This window comes from Leptonotus elevatus, chromosome 3 (assembly GCF_054856555.1).
Source record: "Leptonotus elevatus isolate MCC_2025b chromosome 3, RoL_Lele_1.0, whole genome shotgun sequence".
NCBI lineage: Eukaryota > Metazoa > Chordata > Actinopteri > Syngnathiformes > Syngnathidae > Leptonotus > Leptonotus elevatus.
In genome coordinates this window covers 10907552-10925804 of record NC_141241.1, presented here as the reverse complement: position 1 = coordinate 10925804, position 18253 = coordinate 10907552, and the positions used below count along the sequence as shown (strand labels likewise).

The window sequence follows — 18253 nt, the reverse complement described above, 5'->3', positions numbered from 1 at the left end:
TTTCAAACGATCAGCTAATCAGCAAGCTCTGCATGACGCCTGATAACGATCCTCAGCTGTGTTGGCTGAGAGAGACCTGGAAGACAGCCTGTATAGGGGTACTCGAGGACCGGGGTTGAGGACCAATGTGCTAAACAATGATTTTATTTATTAATTTGGGGGGGGGGGGGGGTTAAATCTATCTGGCCCAATAGGATACATTAATAATATGAAAAAATTAAATTAAAATAAAGGGTTTGGAGTGGCCAAGGTAAAAGTCTTGATTTAAAGAGGAAGTCAGCAAACATTTCTTGACAATATGTTATATGTGACCTCACTAGTCTAAACATGACATTCTGATTAATGTTACATTTGTGGAATATGAGTTATGCAGCAAAATCCATCCGTTTTTATCCATCTTAGGGGGCGGCCATTTTGCTACTTGCTATCGAGTGAAGATGACATCACAGTTGCTCAGCTTTAGGCAACGACCAATCACAGCTCACCTGTTTTCTGAAGCTGACCAGTCACAGCTCACCTGTTTTCTGAAGCTGAGCTGTGATTGGTTGTTACCTGAGGCTTGAGCAACTAGGATGTCATTTTCACTCGACAGCAAGTGGCAAAATAGCCGCCTTCTGATAATGATCAAAACTGCTGAATTTTACTGCGTACTCATATTCCTCTAACACAATATTAACCAGAATAACATATTTAGACTAGTGAGGCTGCATAGAACATATTATTGAAGACATTTTAGAATTTGACTTGAAAGTGTTTGCATTACCGCTTGGTACTTCTGGCGGGCCATGTAAGCTCTGAGGATAGTCTGTATGGCCAGGGCAGCCGCCTGCTTCTGCCTGTAACGCTTCCTGGCCACGTACATCCTCCGGTACTTCTGGATGATGGTGGCGGCTTGTGTGCGGCGCATGAACTTCGCCAAACTGAAGAAAACAGAACACCAATTGTAGATTAGGAATGATGTCAATATTACGAGTCTGGAAACAGTATGTGAATCATGTGCGAGTCACCCACCAACGAGCCTGGTATCCTCTGGTGAACCTCTGGATGGTGATGGCGGCATCGCGCATGCGCAGGTACTTCTTGCGCGCCAGCCAGCAGCGAATGGTTTTCTGGATGCGGATGCAGGCGGCGCGCAGCTTGTCGGCGCGCAGCTTTTCTAGGTAGGCCACCTGGCCGGCCCTGAAGAAGATCTTGGTCTTACCAAACTGATATTTATCCTGATCCTGATAGAAGAAGGGAGCGGTTAGATATCACGAAAAGACGGCCGCTTTGAGAAGAGGAAAAGTTTGCGGACCTGCACTAGCTTCTCCAGAACGTTCCTGCATGTCAATTTCTTGTCAGGGAGAACATCCTTCTGCTTCATCAGCACTCTGTATCGACTGAAGAACTCCTGATATGTCCATCTGAAGTGCGCATACACACAGAATTATTAGGCAAACAATGACGTAGACCAATGATTCTCCAAGTGTGGTATACGTACAACAAGGATCTCTCTGGTGGTGTGCAAAATAGTCACCAAATTCAATATATAGGTAAATAACATTTAAAGCCTGCAACGCAATCACACAAATATGAATAAAGTATACCTATAGCCTGTCTAAATTCCTATACAGGACTTTTTAATTATAGTTCAGTTATTTGGTTAGTTAATCCAAGTACAGTCCAATACAGTTCTGCATTTAATATTTGAGAATGTTTTGCGTTTCAACATATGTTTAAATTTGACCATATTCCCCATTTCCTGAAAAAAAGAGGACTCTTGCCCCGGCCTTGAAATTGTGGTACCACTCGCAGTTACACAGTGTACTTTACCACCTATTAGTCACGCAATGTCAACCGGACATTTTCATGAATTTATAAAAAACCAGGACAGGACGTAAGAAAATGGTCTGTCCTACTAGATGTTCTACCAAGAGAGGACATTTGGTCACCCTAACGTAGAGGAAATTATTTTTGGTACCATGTTGCACCCATTCTTAGTGGTTGTGGGTGGTAAATAGCATTCAAGTGGTCCCGCTATGTGTATATAGCATGCATCGAAACCAGTCAAATATATCACGTCACCCATTATTATTTGCAATCATTTAATTTATTAATTTAAGGATTAAATGTAATTTCAAAAATAATTTTAGCACTAATTTGAGAAAACCAAATGCCAAACTTTTATAAGGAACAGTGACCGACACTTTGTTAATATTGACAATTAAAATAGTTTTCCAAATATTTTTATGAAGTGGTGTTGCATTGAATTGCTGCCTTCATGCCAGTAATCTAATGACATAATCAGAGGTGGCAAATCCAGGTCTAGAAAGTAAAAACCCTGCCACAGTTTGGCTTTAGCCCCTGATGCTAGCTTGCTCCTGAGCTACAGTAAGTGCTAGCTAAGTAGTGCTAGCTAGTTCCCTAGCAGATAAACGAACACCACGTTTACCTGCTAGATAACTGGTTTACCTGCTAGCTATCGCCCTAGCAGGTAAACGAATATCATGGGAACTAGCTAGGGAGCTAGCTAGCTAGCTAGCACCTGGGGCCAAAGCCAAACTGTGGCAGGGTTTTTACTTTCTGGACCTGGATTTGCCACCTCTGGACAGAATATTGCTGCCCTCAGGAGTTGTGATAGAATGTGGCTGTAGCTCAACTCCCCATGGATGTCATGTCATACATATAACAAACTTGTAGTTGCACTCCATTGTGCGTAAGATTATATACTGTGCGTACAGTATGTGAACCAAAGAAGTTCGCTGAGATGATCAGTACCTGGATGGGAAACCTGCAGCAGAGATGCGGATTGTCTCCAGGACGCCACAAGCTCTCAGCTGCTGCACCGCACGTTTTGGGTCAAACCTGCCAATCATAACAATTCAGAGATGAAGAAACAACAACAAAAGGTTCGCTTTGTAGGTTTTCATTGATGTAAGGCAGAGAGGGACTCACGAGAAGGCCTGCTTGAAGTCATTGGGTTTGATACAGCGGACGTAGTGTGGAGTGGTGGCATTCAAGGTTTCCATGAGCATTTGAAGGGAGTTACGGAACTAAAAGAAAGAAGAATCCGTATTTACACTGCTTGTGTGTAACAAGTGTGGAATGTGTGTAAGATAGCTAACAGGTAGTTATCAAACCTGGCAGCCGACAGTCTTCTTGTGCTCCTTGCTGCTGGTGTCGCGGCTCTTGTCAGGTTTGACGCTGAGACGGGTCCTGCCTCCCGTACCGGGGGTCTGACCGGTGGGGCTGGTGGCGTGACCCTCATCCCGGAACAGCTCCACCAGCAGGTCAAACTGGGTACAGCATCCAAATACAGTTAGAACGCCGATGAAGATGTAGGGTTAAGACGGATTTCATGCTGGATAAATGTACAGTGGAACCTCGAAAGTTTTAACCCTTTAAAGTTGTACAGTTTGGAGCACTTTTAGAAAATTATATTAAATCCACAGCATATTTTATTCTTCCTTCTTTGTTTTGATACCTGTGATTTCAAATAGGAAATGTCAACCATAGAACCATAAAATGAACTTATTGGTAGTGACCTAACATGTCTATGTGCTGGTTGCTCAATATTTTAAATGTCAAAGAATAACAGAACAGCAGAATTCTTTTGCTGGCTTCCAAAGTTCACCATGGAACACACTTGTCATGTGTGCTAACTTATTTCCACATATGGAGATTAATACCCGTTTACACTTGTATGTTAGTTAAGAATTCCCCTCGAGTCAACCTTCCCCCCCCCACTTTTTTTCATTCTTCATTCAAACTTTGAACAAATGGTTCCTGGAATATATTGTGAGTGACATCTAAGGTTCCACTGCAGTTGTAAACAGTCCAGCAATGCGTTAACTAATTTTAATACTTAGGGGCTTAGAACGCTATATTAAAGAATTTTCAATTGTGCAGATCCTACTTTTAGAATGTGTAGTTATGATTTGTAGATTAGTGTTTGTTACAAAAAAAAAAAAAAAACATTCAGTCAGTCAGTCATTGTTACAGAAAGCCAAAAACCATAATGTAAGTTATGGTATTATGACATGAATAGCTTCATGTATATGTAATGTACAGGCGCATCACAATAAATAAGAATATTGTAGAAAAGTTCATTTATTTCAATAATTCAAAAAGTGAACCGCAGATTATACACATTCGTTATAAATACGAGATAATAACATTCAGAAAGCCAATTCACACCTAATTTCTATTTAGAAACCATTTTGACTTTAACAGTTTGTGTGAGCATGTTATATAGGCTAGTATGCTCGCTAATACTATTAATAAGCCTCATGTGAATTTGGTTTGTTTACGCCCAATAATTTACAAAATACAATTATTTATGTACGATTGTGTACATTCTAGATGCACGGTGTTGATGCTTTATTATCCTTTTGTCGCTATTTCGTGTCATCTATTCAAAATATCAAACCCCTTTTAGATGGTTGCATCAATTATTCACAAATGTGTACCATTTGTAGCAGGGCTTGCACCCTGTATAAAATAAATTAAGTTTTCCACAATATTCAAATCAATTCGAATGCACCTGTATATGCTTTTAGTATGGCATGCAGAAATGAACTGAGATGTATTCCACTGTGCTGTGTTCCTCTCTCCATTGTCAATACACAGGAAAACCAAAAGAAACCTCTCACAACATCGCTACTTCCCGGTTGATGTCTTTTCTCTCCGATCATGCTTTATTTTTAAACTGCCGGTGCCTCAAGTGCTCCCCATGCAGCAAACAACGGCACAGAACAAAACTCAATGACCCAGTGCTGTTAGAGCGAATATGTCGGCGAGTGAAAGATGATAAAAGAAAGAGCCAGAGGCAGATCGGCGTTGCGTGAACGTCTCTCGTTTACCTTCTGCTGACGGGTGGGGAGGGAGGAGGGGTTGTCATGATGAAGACAGAACCGACATAACATGGACAACACATGGAGACACAATGACAACAGAACACAGTGACATTAAGGTGGAACATCGTCATTTGTTTATGATGGAAACAAAAGGCACGTAAAAAACCCCAGCTAAACGGTGATGAGGGTGCCGGGATGATGATTGAATTTCCACTCCTGAATTCAATCATGACTCATCACAAATGCTTCTCTAGTATTTCATGTATTTTCTTGCCGTGAAGATGTCACGTGCAAAAAGGAGTCATGCAGTGCAGTCTTGTGAGCAATCAAATCTATGAACTGAGCTAATTACACTTAAAATGTATTTGAAAGGGTATTATTTGTCTTATGTCTACGATGCCTGTGACAATTAAATTAGGGCACAGCTCTATTGTATTCTGCTAGACGCAGAGGGACAGCTCATATTTGAGGAAACATTGATGTCGTATTCATTATGTCAAATTAAAGTTAACCCTTTATGTGTTCATGGGATTCACCATGTTCAGTACGCCTGCTACAATATCATAAGAGCAAATACAAGTAATTGGTAAATATTTCATAAAAACATGCATTAGTATTATCTTTGCAAAACAGATACAACTCTTGTACAAGAATACCCAACGAATGTAAAATAAATCCAAATATTATTCCATCCTATGAGGCACTAAAATGCACACGCACGGTAAGATTGTTGGGATAAGCTTGGCAGAGAACCTTAAATCCTAATTAAACTAAATCTCATTAAGGCCACATTAAGGCTTAATCCCAATTGTTTAAGTCTCACTGATGCAGACAACATGCACGTGTTTGCATGTGACTCTGGGGGTGCGAAATAAGGTAACTCAGTTGGTCCTTTCTGTTGACGTCAACTGATCAACATGCTGCATCAGCACTGTGTGCCGTGATTTAAATAAAGGCTTTCAGTCACAAGGTTATTGTTCTAAGACTTGTTCTAAGACTTCTTACTGCTGGAAAAGATGAGTATTTGCCAGGTGCATTCCAACTGAACAAATAAACGCCTCGCTCAAGTAGATGTCTCTCTTTCCCACCATGGGGGGAAAAAAAAAAGATATAGCACTGTAAGTGTAATTATATCAGTCTATAGATGGTATCGATCACACATGGACATGAAAGAGTTGCCTGTTGCTAACCAAAACAGTAGCAGTAAGCCACCATCCTGCAAATTGCGTGTTTTTATATGCATTTCTGGCTTAACGTTACTCTTTCAGCACATATATATAAAATGATGTAAAATTCACCACTGGGGTCACAGATAGTGTATCTGTGCTACCCATATGCAGTTGTTCCTTTGGCCACTAGAGGTCACTGACCTTCCAAGCCAATTGGGGGTCAACCTTATCGTGTATACAGCATACCTTGCTGGCCTTGAGCACCTTGATCTGTTCTTCATTCACCGTGTCCTTGTTCTTTTCTAGGAAACCTTCACATTGATATTCAACCTGCACAAGTACAAGAGATTGTTCAATACACTTACACTGTATACATGACATTAGAATATATGTACAATGTAGATAGAAAATAAGGTAGATAAAAACTCACAACCATGGAAAAAAAAAGGTGTTACCGGTCATTTCTGACCACACATGAATCCGTAAGACTCCATTTTCATCTCAGCTAACCTCATGGGAAAACCTGTTAGTCCTTGACCCATTTATATGTAACCTTATAGCGTGGTGGCTAAAAGCAGACACAATAACGCTGCGTTGCACCAAAAGTGAGAACAGAGATAACAATATAGAAAAAAAACAATCCTCCGGCTATTCTAAAAATAGCTCACAAGAGCGAGGCTGCAGCCAATCTGTTCCCGAATCTTTACTAAAAAGAGACTAAAACGGTAAGATAAACTTCTGAGCTTAACATTTGGGTTGAAAAGGTTGAAATTCTGCAAGCACGATGCAAATAGGTGTCAAGCCCACCTTATCAGCAAAATGTTGGATGATGAAGGCGCGGTTGGACATGCGCGGCTTCTCGAAGAGGGAGCACGTCTTCAAGTGGGTGTTGTACAACTTCTGAGCCCATGAATCATCTGAGCCTTTTGGCATCTGAGGAAAGACGATGAATGAATCACAAACTGTTTTTTTGGAGGACATGTCTTTATTTGAGATCATATATACGTGCAAGTTATAGCTCAAATATACCCTGCACTCTTCATCCAGCAGGTCCAGGACGCCCATCTTGGCTTCGATGAGGTTGATGCACGGCTGATTGTCGTAGAAGTCAATGAGAGTCCAAGGGATCTGCTCCTTCATGTACTCCTCTTGCTCCAGTTTGAACACATGCTGCACTCACACAAACACGCACGGTGGACATTTAGACATCCAACTTGCTTCCCATTAAACTTTAACATCAAAACATTCAGCGCGCACCATGTTGAATTGCTGCTGGAGCTTCTCGTTGGCGTAGTTGATACAGAACTGCTCGAAGCTGTTGATTTCAAACGTCTCGAACCTTGTGGACAAACGGAAAATAGATTTGATAAAATCAATATTTATTTTCAAATACAGCAGTACGTTTGCTAGCTTTGACCTATATACACCATCACAACATATTTGAAAAAAAAACTAAATGTAAATGGCAATTTTTTTGTGTTATGTCAGGATTCTACGGCCATTGAAATTTCGCACCCATAAATGTCGAGGACGCCGATAAATGAGTGCTGTTTGATATTGGTGACAAGCGCCTTGTTGACATGCGCCACGATCCAGTTGAAGAGTTTGGCGTAGATATGCTTGGACAGGGCGTCGCGGGCGTTAGTGGCCTGCAGCCGGGGGAGGGTCTTGATGTAGGTTTCGGAGGCCGTCTTCAACTTCCTGTGGCACAGCCACTGAGCCATGTCCTCGTATGTGACGCCGACCAGCTCGCAGAACTTGGTCAAGTGACGATTGTTGGGCTACAAAAAGGAGACAAGATTGTATATTAGCGTCGTGATGCCCTCCTCTGGCTCCAATGGTAATGTGATTTAGCTACATTTTTCTATTTTACTTTTTGGGTCTATCAAAGCCAAAGCAAATATTATCATCTATTTTTACGTGTGTCTAATCTAATCAATTGGCTCAATCAAATCATGAAGAGGTTAAATAAACAAATGATGAATGAATAGAATGATTTGATATCCTCACAGGAATAATGCTGCTATCCGAATCTTTGTCTTTGATCTCCACATTTCCCAGATGAAGAATAGCAGCCAGAACTTGAAACAATCCCATCTGATATGATTCATTGATACCTGCGGAGGAAACATTATTTTGTTATTCTACCTGAATGCAGCAGTCATCCAGATTGGCCGGAATTTACAATGGCTCACTGAATGTAAAAACAAAATTGAAGGGGAAGTCAACCCAAATAATCTATTTCAAATGATAAGTTGCATTTGCCCCCACGACTGTAAACATGGCATCCTGATTAATATTGCTTTTGTGGAATATGAGTGCAGCAGCAAAATCTACCCGTTTTTTTATCGATCTCAGGGGACATTTTTGCCACTTGCCGTTGACTGAAAATGACATCAGAATTGCTCAGGGCTCAAGTAACAACCAATCACAGCTCAGTTTCAGAAAACAAGTGAGCTATGATTGGCCATTTATTACTCAGTGTAAGTGCATCAAAGCCATGGTTGCCATCTAGTGGTGAATGGTGATATTACAACTTAAAACTACAGCAGCCCCCTTTTCCCCAGAATAATTTTCCCCTTTTTCATGGAAAATACATATTACATTTTGATCAGTGTTTTTTGAAAAATGTTTTGACTTTGTTTAAAAAAACTAAAACAAAAAACAACCCCACTCACTCCACCATTTTTTTTTTAATTAAATAATTAATCAAGGGGCCACATGCCCATCCCCATGAGTACCAAGCCTCTTGTCAAAAGTCAGCTGCAATAGGATGTAACTCGCTTACAAAGACAGCTGATAAAGAAAATGGATGGCTCGAGTGTCTACTTCACAGGCATAGTGAATGAACATCCACGGTCAGCCCGTTAGGGATATCACACAGATTAAAAAATAATAATAATAAGTTACCGAGCAAGGAGAAGGCATGGCGGGTGTTGCAGAGCTCCTTGGTGTCATCCACCCCGACAATAACAGGGCTGCCGCCCTGCCGGGTGTACAGGAAGTTGTTTGCGTTACCTGAAGCGGAGAGAAGCCAATATCAGTAAAGCTGGACAGGATCCTGTCGAAAGAGCATCAGTGCCACGGAAATAATTCTTTACAACGGGGGCACAGAGATGACTGTGACAACTACGCTATTTACCAAGCTAGCAAGTCAGCAGGGGAGGAAAACAGCAGCTGTGGGCGTGTGTGCGCATGTGTGTCTCTAAGATGAGCAGGTGCAGGTCCACAGTGGGAGTGCACTGCATGAAAGCTTGTCCGACAACAGACTCCTATTTGTTGCTCCTACAGCAGTGACATCATCAGACAAGCTGACTTGAAATGTGACAAGTGATTCAAAACGCCTCCGCTTCTATGGTTAATACTTTTGGAAATGTGGAGCGGAAGGAAGGAGGGCGGCGTAAACATTAAGATGCATCTGGATGCCATGGCTCCGAGTAGGTGGCTTTTCTGCGTTACTTACTCAGTTCCAGGTTTGCGAACTCTGGCAGATGCGATGATGCGCAGAGCTGATAAAAGACATGGTAATTCCTCTCTTCGTCCGCCTGGAAGACAATATCATCATCAACACAAAACTAATGTTCTCATTTTGGCATAGATGTATAGCATTCTAGCTGGGATTTAAACCAATATCTTTCATTCTAAATTGTCCATAGCATCCACATATTCCACGCCTTGTACATATTTTTTTTTAAACAATCTCTCTCTATAAGCTAAAGATTTTTACATTCAAATCACTTAGTCTTATCACCCTCGTCTTCGTCGATCATCCTTGTCACTGTCCAGAAATGTGTTTGTGTCTTACTGATCTAGTCAAGCCTCGTCTCGTCTAGTCAAGCCTCGTCTCGTCTAGTCCAGTCGTGGCGACCAGCCTCTCCTCATTCAGTCCAATCGTGGCGACCAGCCTCGTCTCGTTCAGTCCAGTCGTGGCGACCAGCCTTCCCTCGCCCGGTCCAGTCATGGTGTCCATCTTCCCTTCGTCCAGTCAAGTCTTGGCCACCAGTCCTCTCAAGTCCAGTCCAGTCACGTTCTGGCCCGTCCTAGTCTATTCCCCTTCCTTGTCAAGTATCAATAAAGTTTCTCACTTTGTCCTTCTTAACTGTCTCTAACCGTGTTTCCACCCACTGGCAACCATTCACTCTTATCATGACACTAATTATGTGTGTTACTTGTGAAGACCTCATCCAAAGCATGAACAAACAGTATTCCAAATAGATCTGTTTATTCTGTTGTTATGCAACATATTGTTGACACAGGCTTCCCGTTGTTACAGGACAGATTGCTAAAAATGCAAGAATCCAGCATATCATGACATCTCTTGGCCTGCTGAACCGTTTTCTCGTTTTGCGCTTGTCATTCCTATATAATGCATGACAACAATTCCCGCTATCTGCAGAAAATATGAAAGTTGAGTGAGAACGTAAATTTAAAAAAAACTGTGCTGTAAAAAGCTGATGGCGATTATAAATGCTGAGGAGACTTTTCTGCAAGTTTTCTGGTTCAGAAAGTTAAGTGAAATGTAAATGAACTCCACTGCATAAAAGTCAAATAATCGTATATGTATCTTTGATCATAAAATTTAAATACTTCACTTTAGTCTTCCATTCTACCATACCAATGAAACCACGTCTCATTATAGAAACATTCTGAATTACATCCAGTGTGAGAGAATCTGTTTTGTGCCTGTATCAAAACAAACTTAATAAATTATACTGCAAATACTTGTATTATTTACTTTAACTCATTCACTGAAGCAACCCCCTTCGCTTCCGGCTGTTTTACTGGATTTTGACTGGTTTTGCAAGGCCCACAGAATATTGTGTTCTATTGCTATAAAAACATGGAACCTACCAAAGGAAAGAATAGAGTCTCTTCTTTCATCAGGAAAAAAAAGTATATTTGTATCTGTTTCCATTTTGCAGCAATTAGCATTAGAATATAGCTATGTTTCATAATTATTCACGTTCCTGGGGAAAACATTGACAAAAAGCTTGTTTGCAACATGGCCCAGATTTATCTCTTATACTCTGCTGCCACCTGCTGGCCGTTTTTTGTAATAACTACCATTGCCTAAAGAGGCTGTATCAAAGCCTTTTGTATGCTGAAGCATTAAAAAAAAAGATAAAAAAAATTATAAATACGTTTTTGGGATCATGGCAATATTTAAAATAGAACGTTTTTATACGTTTTGGGGAGCTAATGAGTAAAAAAAAATCAAACAACCTGAATGTTCGTTCACTCACCTGGAACACCACTCTGGACTTTTCTAACAGATATGTCCTCATGTTGGCGCCGATTATTCTGTAGCGGTTGTCAAAGCCAATCTCGATGTACTTCCCAAAGCGACTGCTGTTGTCGTTCCGGGTAGTCTTCGCGTTTCCGATAGCCTGGCGGGAAACAACTTTTCTTGTCATTTTGTGATGTACAATTCAAAGAAACAATTTTGGGTGAAATATTGCATGTGTCTCAGTCTGAAGTCATATGAAATATTTAATTATAACCAAATTACATGTATCGATAATATGGATTTTATGATGGCACCAGTAAATGGTCAAACCTTGTAGAGGTTTTACTGCAATGTGTGTTGTTGCTGAAGCCAACAATCCAGTCTTTCACTGCATATTTAAACTGCCTGCATCAGCCAAAGTCATTTAAATGCCTCACACAAGCATCCCTTGGCCCTCCTGCATACACACGCACGCAGGTTCCGTAATACGGGAAAAGGCTGATGCAGTTATAGATGTCGCGGTGACATCACTGTGACGGAAGAAAGCTTTCTATTCATTCCGTAAGCTCCTCTCTGATTGGTCAGAGCTGGGTGGCGGCGGAAAGGAGGGGAGGGGTGGGGAGGGGGTGGCGATGCTCACAGTGGGGAGAGGATGGTAAGTGGAGCATGAGAGAGGAATTGGAATAAGAGAGTCACCTCCATGATTGGGTTGGAAGCCAACACCTTCTCCTCGACATTGGCCTCGCTGGCCGAGCCACTGACCGTGGCAAAGTATCTCATGGCGTACTTGGCTGATACGGTCTTCCCTGCCCCAGACTCGCCGCTCACGATGATGGACTGGTTCCTTTCATCCCTGCAACAAGACGTTAAACTGAGCCGCTGCTTCTCGGTGGCACAATTTACTCAATGCAATTTAGTGATGAATCTTTTACCGGTAAAGTTTGTATCAGAGTTTTCAAATTTTCATTTTGGTTAATGACCGATTTAAGGTAAAGTGCCGTTTGCGGGGTCGCTTTAAGGTTGAGTGAGAGGGGGATGTTCTTTCAAAGCTTGAATATAGTTAACTTGAATTTTAAACATTGGAGAATAGATACTGCCGACTAAATTCGTATTAAATAATAATATATCCTATAGTTACTCCATGGTAAAGTGGTACACTCGCTGGGGTCAATTACCACTCATTGGCAGTGTCAATATGAGTGTTTTCGGTCTCTTTATCTGCCCTATAATTGGTTGGTGACGTCAGCGTCCAGAATGTAGTCCGCCTTTCGCCCGAAGTCAGTTGGGATCGAAGAGATTACAGTATTATTGCACTTAAAAATGTCAGTAAGTAACCTGTTTAAGTGTCTAGTAGCCTGATAGAAAACAAACATTAGACAAAATCTAATTGTATTGCAAAACATTGTATATCTTGAAATATTTTCATTTGATTAAACTGAGAACACTACAATAAACACTTAATTTAATTAGCGTTCACTCGTTTTCTGCTTGGGGTTAGGTTCCAAAAAATACCTGCAATAAATGAAATCCGCGAAGTAGTTAGCTTTTTGTTTTCATCGAGGCATTTATATTTTCTCCCATTTCTCTCTTGCTTAAACATTCTTATGTTCAAACTTTCATAAATGTATAAAATAGGTACATTACTGTAAAAAATGCATGCAAAAAGGGCTGTGCAATTAATCGAAATTCAATTACAATTTAAATTATTACGCTCCACAATTACAAAATCGGCATAATCGTTAACAAAAATAAGAGATTATTAATACAAATTTTGAGTTGTTTAAATTTATATATCTGCACCTTTTATATTTTAAAATGACTAATTTAATAAATCTTACATAATTATAGTGTTTCAATTTTTTTTATTTGTCTTAATAATTTTAAATGTTTAATAATTTTCTCATTTTGTAACAAAAAATAATCATTTTAATAATTTCATTATCACCCAAAAAATCTCGATTATTCTTTTTTCCCCATCATCGAGCAGCCCTACATGCAAAATTGCGCCCAAAAAAACACAAACCCGCTAAACAGCGAGGCCGCCAAAAGCGAACCGTGTTATAGTGAGGGAACACTGTAAATGTTTTTCAGTCCCACGACTTTTGAATACATCACTATCACCTCAGCTATTTTCAATAGAATTTTGTGGGGTCTAGCATGCCGTTCACAATCCTTAATGTTAATAAGTATATAGTGATCCTGACTTTATATTTATTGTATTCAAAGCACGTCTGATTTTTCCCCCAGATCTGAGATCTATTTGAATAATATTGTGAGAATTCCAATAACCGTGATATGACATTTTCATAGTTTCATCTGCTGATTAGTTGTACTGTATCGTGTACTGGTTGTGTGTCACATGGAGTGAAGTGTCAGCTGCATTTCTCTTCTAAGCTCTTTTTTGTGCTTTGGTATCAGGGACGTCATTGTAGAAGAAACTGGGCAGGCTCTGAGACGCTTGACATTTTCCATCTCAGGCTACCCATTGAACCCTCCCTCTCCCTGAGGACAGGATATTCCTTAGAATGCCCTCTTTCATGAACTCTCGCTCATGCTGCCCTTTGGGTGCGGGAATGTTTCTTGACTCGACCTTAAAATGCTGTTGGAAGGCTCTGCAACACACTTGCTGCACTCTCATTTGGAAATGTCTCTTAAGCAATATGCTGTAGAAGTCAACAGTTGTCATTGTACGGTCAAGTATTTATTCTGGAGCATAAAAATATGAACGCCCATCAGTCAAATCATTCAAAATTTGTCTCTAAATGTGTCTGTAACAGATCAAATGCTGAGTGGGGTAACACTCAGTTTGGATCAGGGACCAACTCCATATAGCAAGTGATATAAAGAGCAAAAAGTGACACCACCGTGAGTCTATTTCCGGCTTAGATATGACCTACAAACTCCGAAGAGCAACAACTTGAAGCTACAATCAAGTACAGGATCATACAAACCTTGCCATCTGTTTGTAAGCTTCCTCTGCGACAGCGAAGATATGTGGGTCCATGTCTCCCATGTTCTGACCACTGTACGCATTGATGATGTCTGTCCCGTAAATGGGCAGCGTCTCATACGGGTTGATGGCCACCAAGACAATCCCTGCGACACACAGCGAACACCAAACATATGATTAGGGTTGCAAAGTGGTGGAAAATGTCTAGTACATTTATGAAAAGTTTCAAGAAAACTTCCATATAACATTAACTCATTCACTCCCAGTCATTTTCACTGAAGCAACCCCCTTCGCTCTCGGCTGTTTTACTGGATATTGACTGATTATGCAAGGCCCACAGAATATTGTGTTCTATTACTATAAAAACATAGAACCTACTAAAAAAAAAGATTAGAGTCTCTTCTTTCATCGGAAAAAAGAAAGAAAGTATATTTCTATCTGTTTCAGTTTTGCAGCAATTAGCATTAGAATATAGCTAAGTGTCATCATTATTCACAAATCTGTTTAGAACTGTGGGTAAATGAACTTTTTTCAACATGGCTCTGGTTGATCTCTTTTGCTCTGCTGGCCGTTTTTGTCATAACTACAATTTCTTCAACCGTTCTCTGCAGTTGAGACTGCATCAAAACCTTCTGTATGCTCGATCATAAAAAAACGAACGTATAAATAAGTCTTTGGGACACCTAAAACATTTAAGAATGTATTTATAAGTTTTTGGGAGCAAATGAGTTACATTTTATAACATTTTCCACACTTTAGAGTGATTGTTCTGCAATACTAGAACAAAAGCTATAGTTGCAGAAAGGGGAGAAAAGAGAATAGAAATGAAGTGTTTCTTCTCTGGGACACTTGAAAGGCATGATGGTAGACCCACGATGTATTTTCTTCCAAGCATCATCCAACTGTTTGAGAGACTGTAAACCACATTCCCTCTTAAGGTGAATGGGGGTGATTATGTACCCAACTACAGACTGGACCAATGGCCTACTAGGGATACGTCACATTTGAATCGATACAGTACCGAGAATATTTGTCCACTAATATGTTGATAATGGCATTAAAAACATGAAAAATATATTTTTATTTTACATTAAGAATATACATATAATATATAAAAATGTCCCAATTAATTATTGATTAATCAAAAATTAGCTGTGGATACCATAGGATTAATCATAATTTAAAAAAAATTATAGATTGATTTTTCTAAATTACAAAATATATCAAATAAAATTACTGAAAGTTGTGAGATAATTTTAATACCGTGCAGGTAACACGCGGTAATATGCTACACTAAGAGTGGGTGCTGATGTTTTGGTTAGCAACAGAGTCAGCAACCACGAGGATCAGCAGTTGAACAGGGAGTGTGTTTCGTGTCCCTAAAATCTATGAAGTGAGGTAATTAAGTGGACAAGGAGGTGTCCATTTCGGGTGATGCATTTGATTGTATCAAGTTGATGACAGACCTGGGATACATTATCATCAAAACTCACCCACATACAAAATAATAAAATTTAAAAAAAAGGAGAGCAATGATGATGACATGTCAAATCGGTAAAATTACCGAATGAACAATACTGAGCTCTCTAGAAAAAAAAGAAAAAAAAAAACTTGCCCGTAGTGAACTGTGACATTTGGTTAGCTGGCACTGATAAAAAGTTATGTTCTGAGTTCAATAATAAACTATTGCAATGTTATGATTCACATTCACATTCACATACAATTAATGGCTTTTCACAACAAGAACATACAACACATAGAGTGCCCTCCTACCGCAGTAAGTGTAGATGAGCTTGGAGTCAATGAAGCGGACTTTAAGATTGTGCAGCACCGCCGGCTCATGGAGGTAGCTGAGCGCCGTAAGGTCATTCTCGCCCACCAGGATGTCAGGGTTTCGCAGGTACGGCAGGTTCTTGGTCTTAGGGTCAAGCTTGTGCTCAAAATTCTGAGTGAGGGAAATCAAGAGATTTGTCATTACCAGGCTCTCAAGTACACATATTAGAAAGGGACTGTTTCCACTCAGCTATTGTATTGTACGGTCGACTCCCGCTTACCCGTGGTTCGGCGGATTGGCATATTCACAGATTTTTTATTCCAAATTTTCCAATACTTTAATACTTTTTTGTTTTTGGGCCCCACTTTCCGCGGAAAACCTAAATTGAATGTTTATCAACAGAATTTTGGTTAGCAACAAAAGTTAGCAACCACTGGGATCAGCAGTTGATAAAAAATGTGTGTTTGGACTCTGGGCCATTTGGGGAAATCTCCTACTCGCGTACCATAGCTCCACGCCAGTCGCTATGGTAATGAAAGCTTATTGGCCCGGTAGAACAGGGGGCGAGAGAGTAGGGAGAAGATAGAGCCACCGTAACAGAAAAAACACTTAACTTCCATTAGAGTGTTAGAAATTGATGTTACGTACTTAAAAATATAAATTTAAATTGTTTATCCTTTGTGTATTTTGACCAAAAACAGTCAGAAACAATTTGAGACATCAGGGAACTTCTTTAAAATGTGTTTATAATAAAAAATAAATAAATAATAATACAAAATTAATAATATGCACAGTGGAGCGAGGTTTAATATTTTTGAGAACTACCAAGCAAAAAGGAATTGAAGTGTTAATTTTTTTTTGTAATAGAAATGTAGTATGTGCATGTTGTATAAAAGTAACTTGTTTCACATTCCAATCGCATTCCAATAAGATGATCTCAACTTCTACAAGAGGCTAGGGCATCTTTGATATGCTGATATAGACTAAGCTCATTGTCTAGTTAAAATATGACATCATGTGGTAGTACTCCATCCAATATCTGAACCGCTTGTCCTGTCCTCTGTTTCTTAATTTTTCATTATTTTATAAACTGAGCTCTAAAAGTATCCATCATGTACTCACCCGTTCCTTCGTTGGGAGAAACATTTTCAATAGTTTTCCTCAAATACCGCATCCATTGGAGTAATAGTTAAAATCCGTTGGGAGGATTTGCTGGAAGGGATAGCTCGGGGCTAAATCAACATGTCTGTCTGGAATTGCGGGCGGCTGTCGTTGAAATAATCAATAAAGCGTCACCGCCCACTGAATGTATTTCAAATGCATTTCGCACGCACACACACAAGTGTATCTCATCAGAAATATGTCATGGGATGTACTCCTCATGACTTTGTGAAAGCACCCTGCTCAACTATGTTGTTGTTTACAATTAGGTTGACAGTGGCACTGCTGCAAATTGCTTTTTTGACTGGCACGCTTCAAACATTACTTTTGGACAAATTCAATGAAACACACACCGCCGTCAGATGCTCGTCCAGCCGCGCCACAGGAAACCCGCCTCGTTAAGCTTTTCGTAAGTCCTGCTAAATACAGTTTGCCGTGACAGCGAATGCCTAATTACAACACAGAGATGCTGCAAACCTTAGAACAAAAAAAATAAATAAATGCAGTTTACAGTGGAACCTCGAATGGTGATTCGTTTTGGATTTTGAAATATTTTAGAGCAGAAAATTCCAGCCAGACTTGCGTTTGGTATCTTGGTAACACAGCTATCACATCACGGCACAATTATAGAAACCATCAAGACGACACTACACTATATGGACAATCGACATAAAGTTGGATGGAGCGATAGATACTATCAATAAGAATTGCTTTAAAATAGGACGTGAGCGGCATTCAACTGCATTTGTACTGGAAAAGAACGTCACAGATCGCTTGCTCACCACCATCAGCAGCTCTGATTTCCAAAGATAGTCAAATGAAATTTGCAGCTGTATATTTCAATCGCTCTCTCTCTTGGTAAACCTCATTTTGTTTTGCCGGCTAATAACAAAACCAAGAACGCTAATGAGAATCTGACGTGTCTTACGAGAGGTGTGAAGATGAACAAAAGAGCTGAAGAGTGGTATGGGGGAGAAGAAGCACTACTCACCGTTCCATCCTCCAGCATGAGCTGCAGGGAGGCGTCGCCATTTTTATAGTCCTTAACGAGCTCGGCCGACTTCCACACGTCCTCGTTGTCGGGGATCCACACCCGAGCACACTGTGAAGGACATGGACAGGAAAAAAAAGACGTCA

General features: G+C 40.2%; 1 protein-coding gene across 4 annotated transcripts in view; it reads right to left on the bottom strand.

Annotated features, from left to right (window-relative positions):
* myo5aa (myosin VAa) overlaps positions 1–18253 on the bottom strand; it is a 51681-nt gene that overhangs the window by 20390 nt on the left and 13038 nt on the right. For all 4 annotated transcript variants that reach the window (XM_086070966.1, XM_086070965.1, XM_086070967.1 and 1 more), the window contains exons 2-20: positions 18108–18218; positions 15955–16126; positions 14183–14327; positions 11928–12084; positions 11248–11391; positions 9468–9549; positions 8915–9022; positions 8015–8121; positions 7520–7785; positions 7262–7343; positions 7034–7174; positions 6812–6937; positions 6251–6334; positions 3120–3275; positions 2935–3032; positions 2758–2844; positions 1295–1403; positions 1012–1223; positions 764–920 (exon numbers count right to left, since the gene is read on the bottom strand). In XM_086070966.1, the coding sequence (XP_085927092.1) occupies positions 764–920; positions 1012–1223; positions 1295–1403; positions 2758–2844; positions 2935–3032; positions 3120–3275; positions 6251–6334; positions 6812–6937; positions 7034–7174; positions 7262–7343; positions 7520–7785; positions 8015–8121; positions 8915–9022; positions 9468–9549; positions 11248–11391; positions 11928–12084; positions 14183–14327; positions 15955–16126; positions 18108–18218 (2544 nt within the window). The remainder of the gene's footprint in view (positions 1–763; positions 921–1011; positions 1224–1294; positions 1404–2757; positions 2845–2934; positions 3033–3119; positions 3276–6250; positions 6335–6811; positions 6938–7033; positions 7175–7261; positions 7344–7519; positions 7786–8014; positions 8122–8914; positions 9023–9467; positions 9550–11247; positions 11392–11927; positions 12085–14182; positions 14328–15954; positions 16127–18107; positions 18219–18253) is intronic.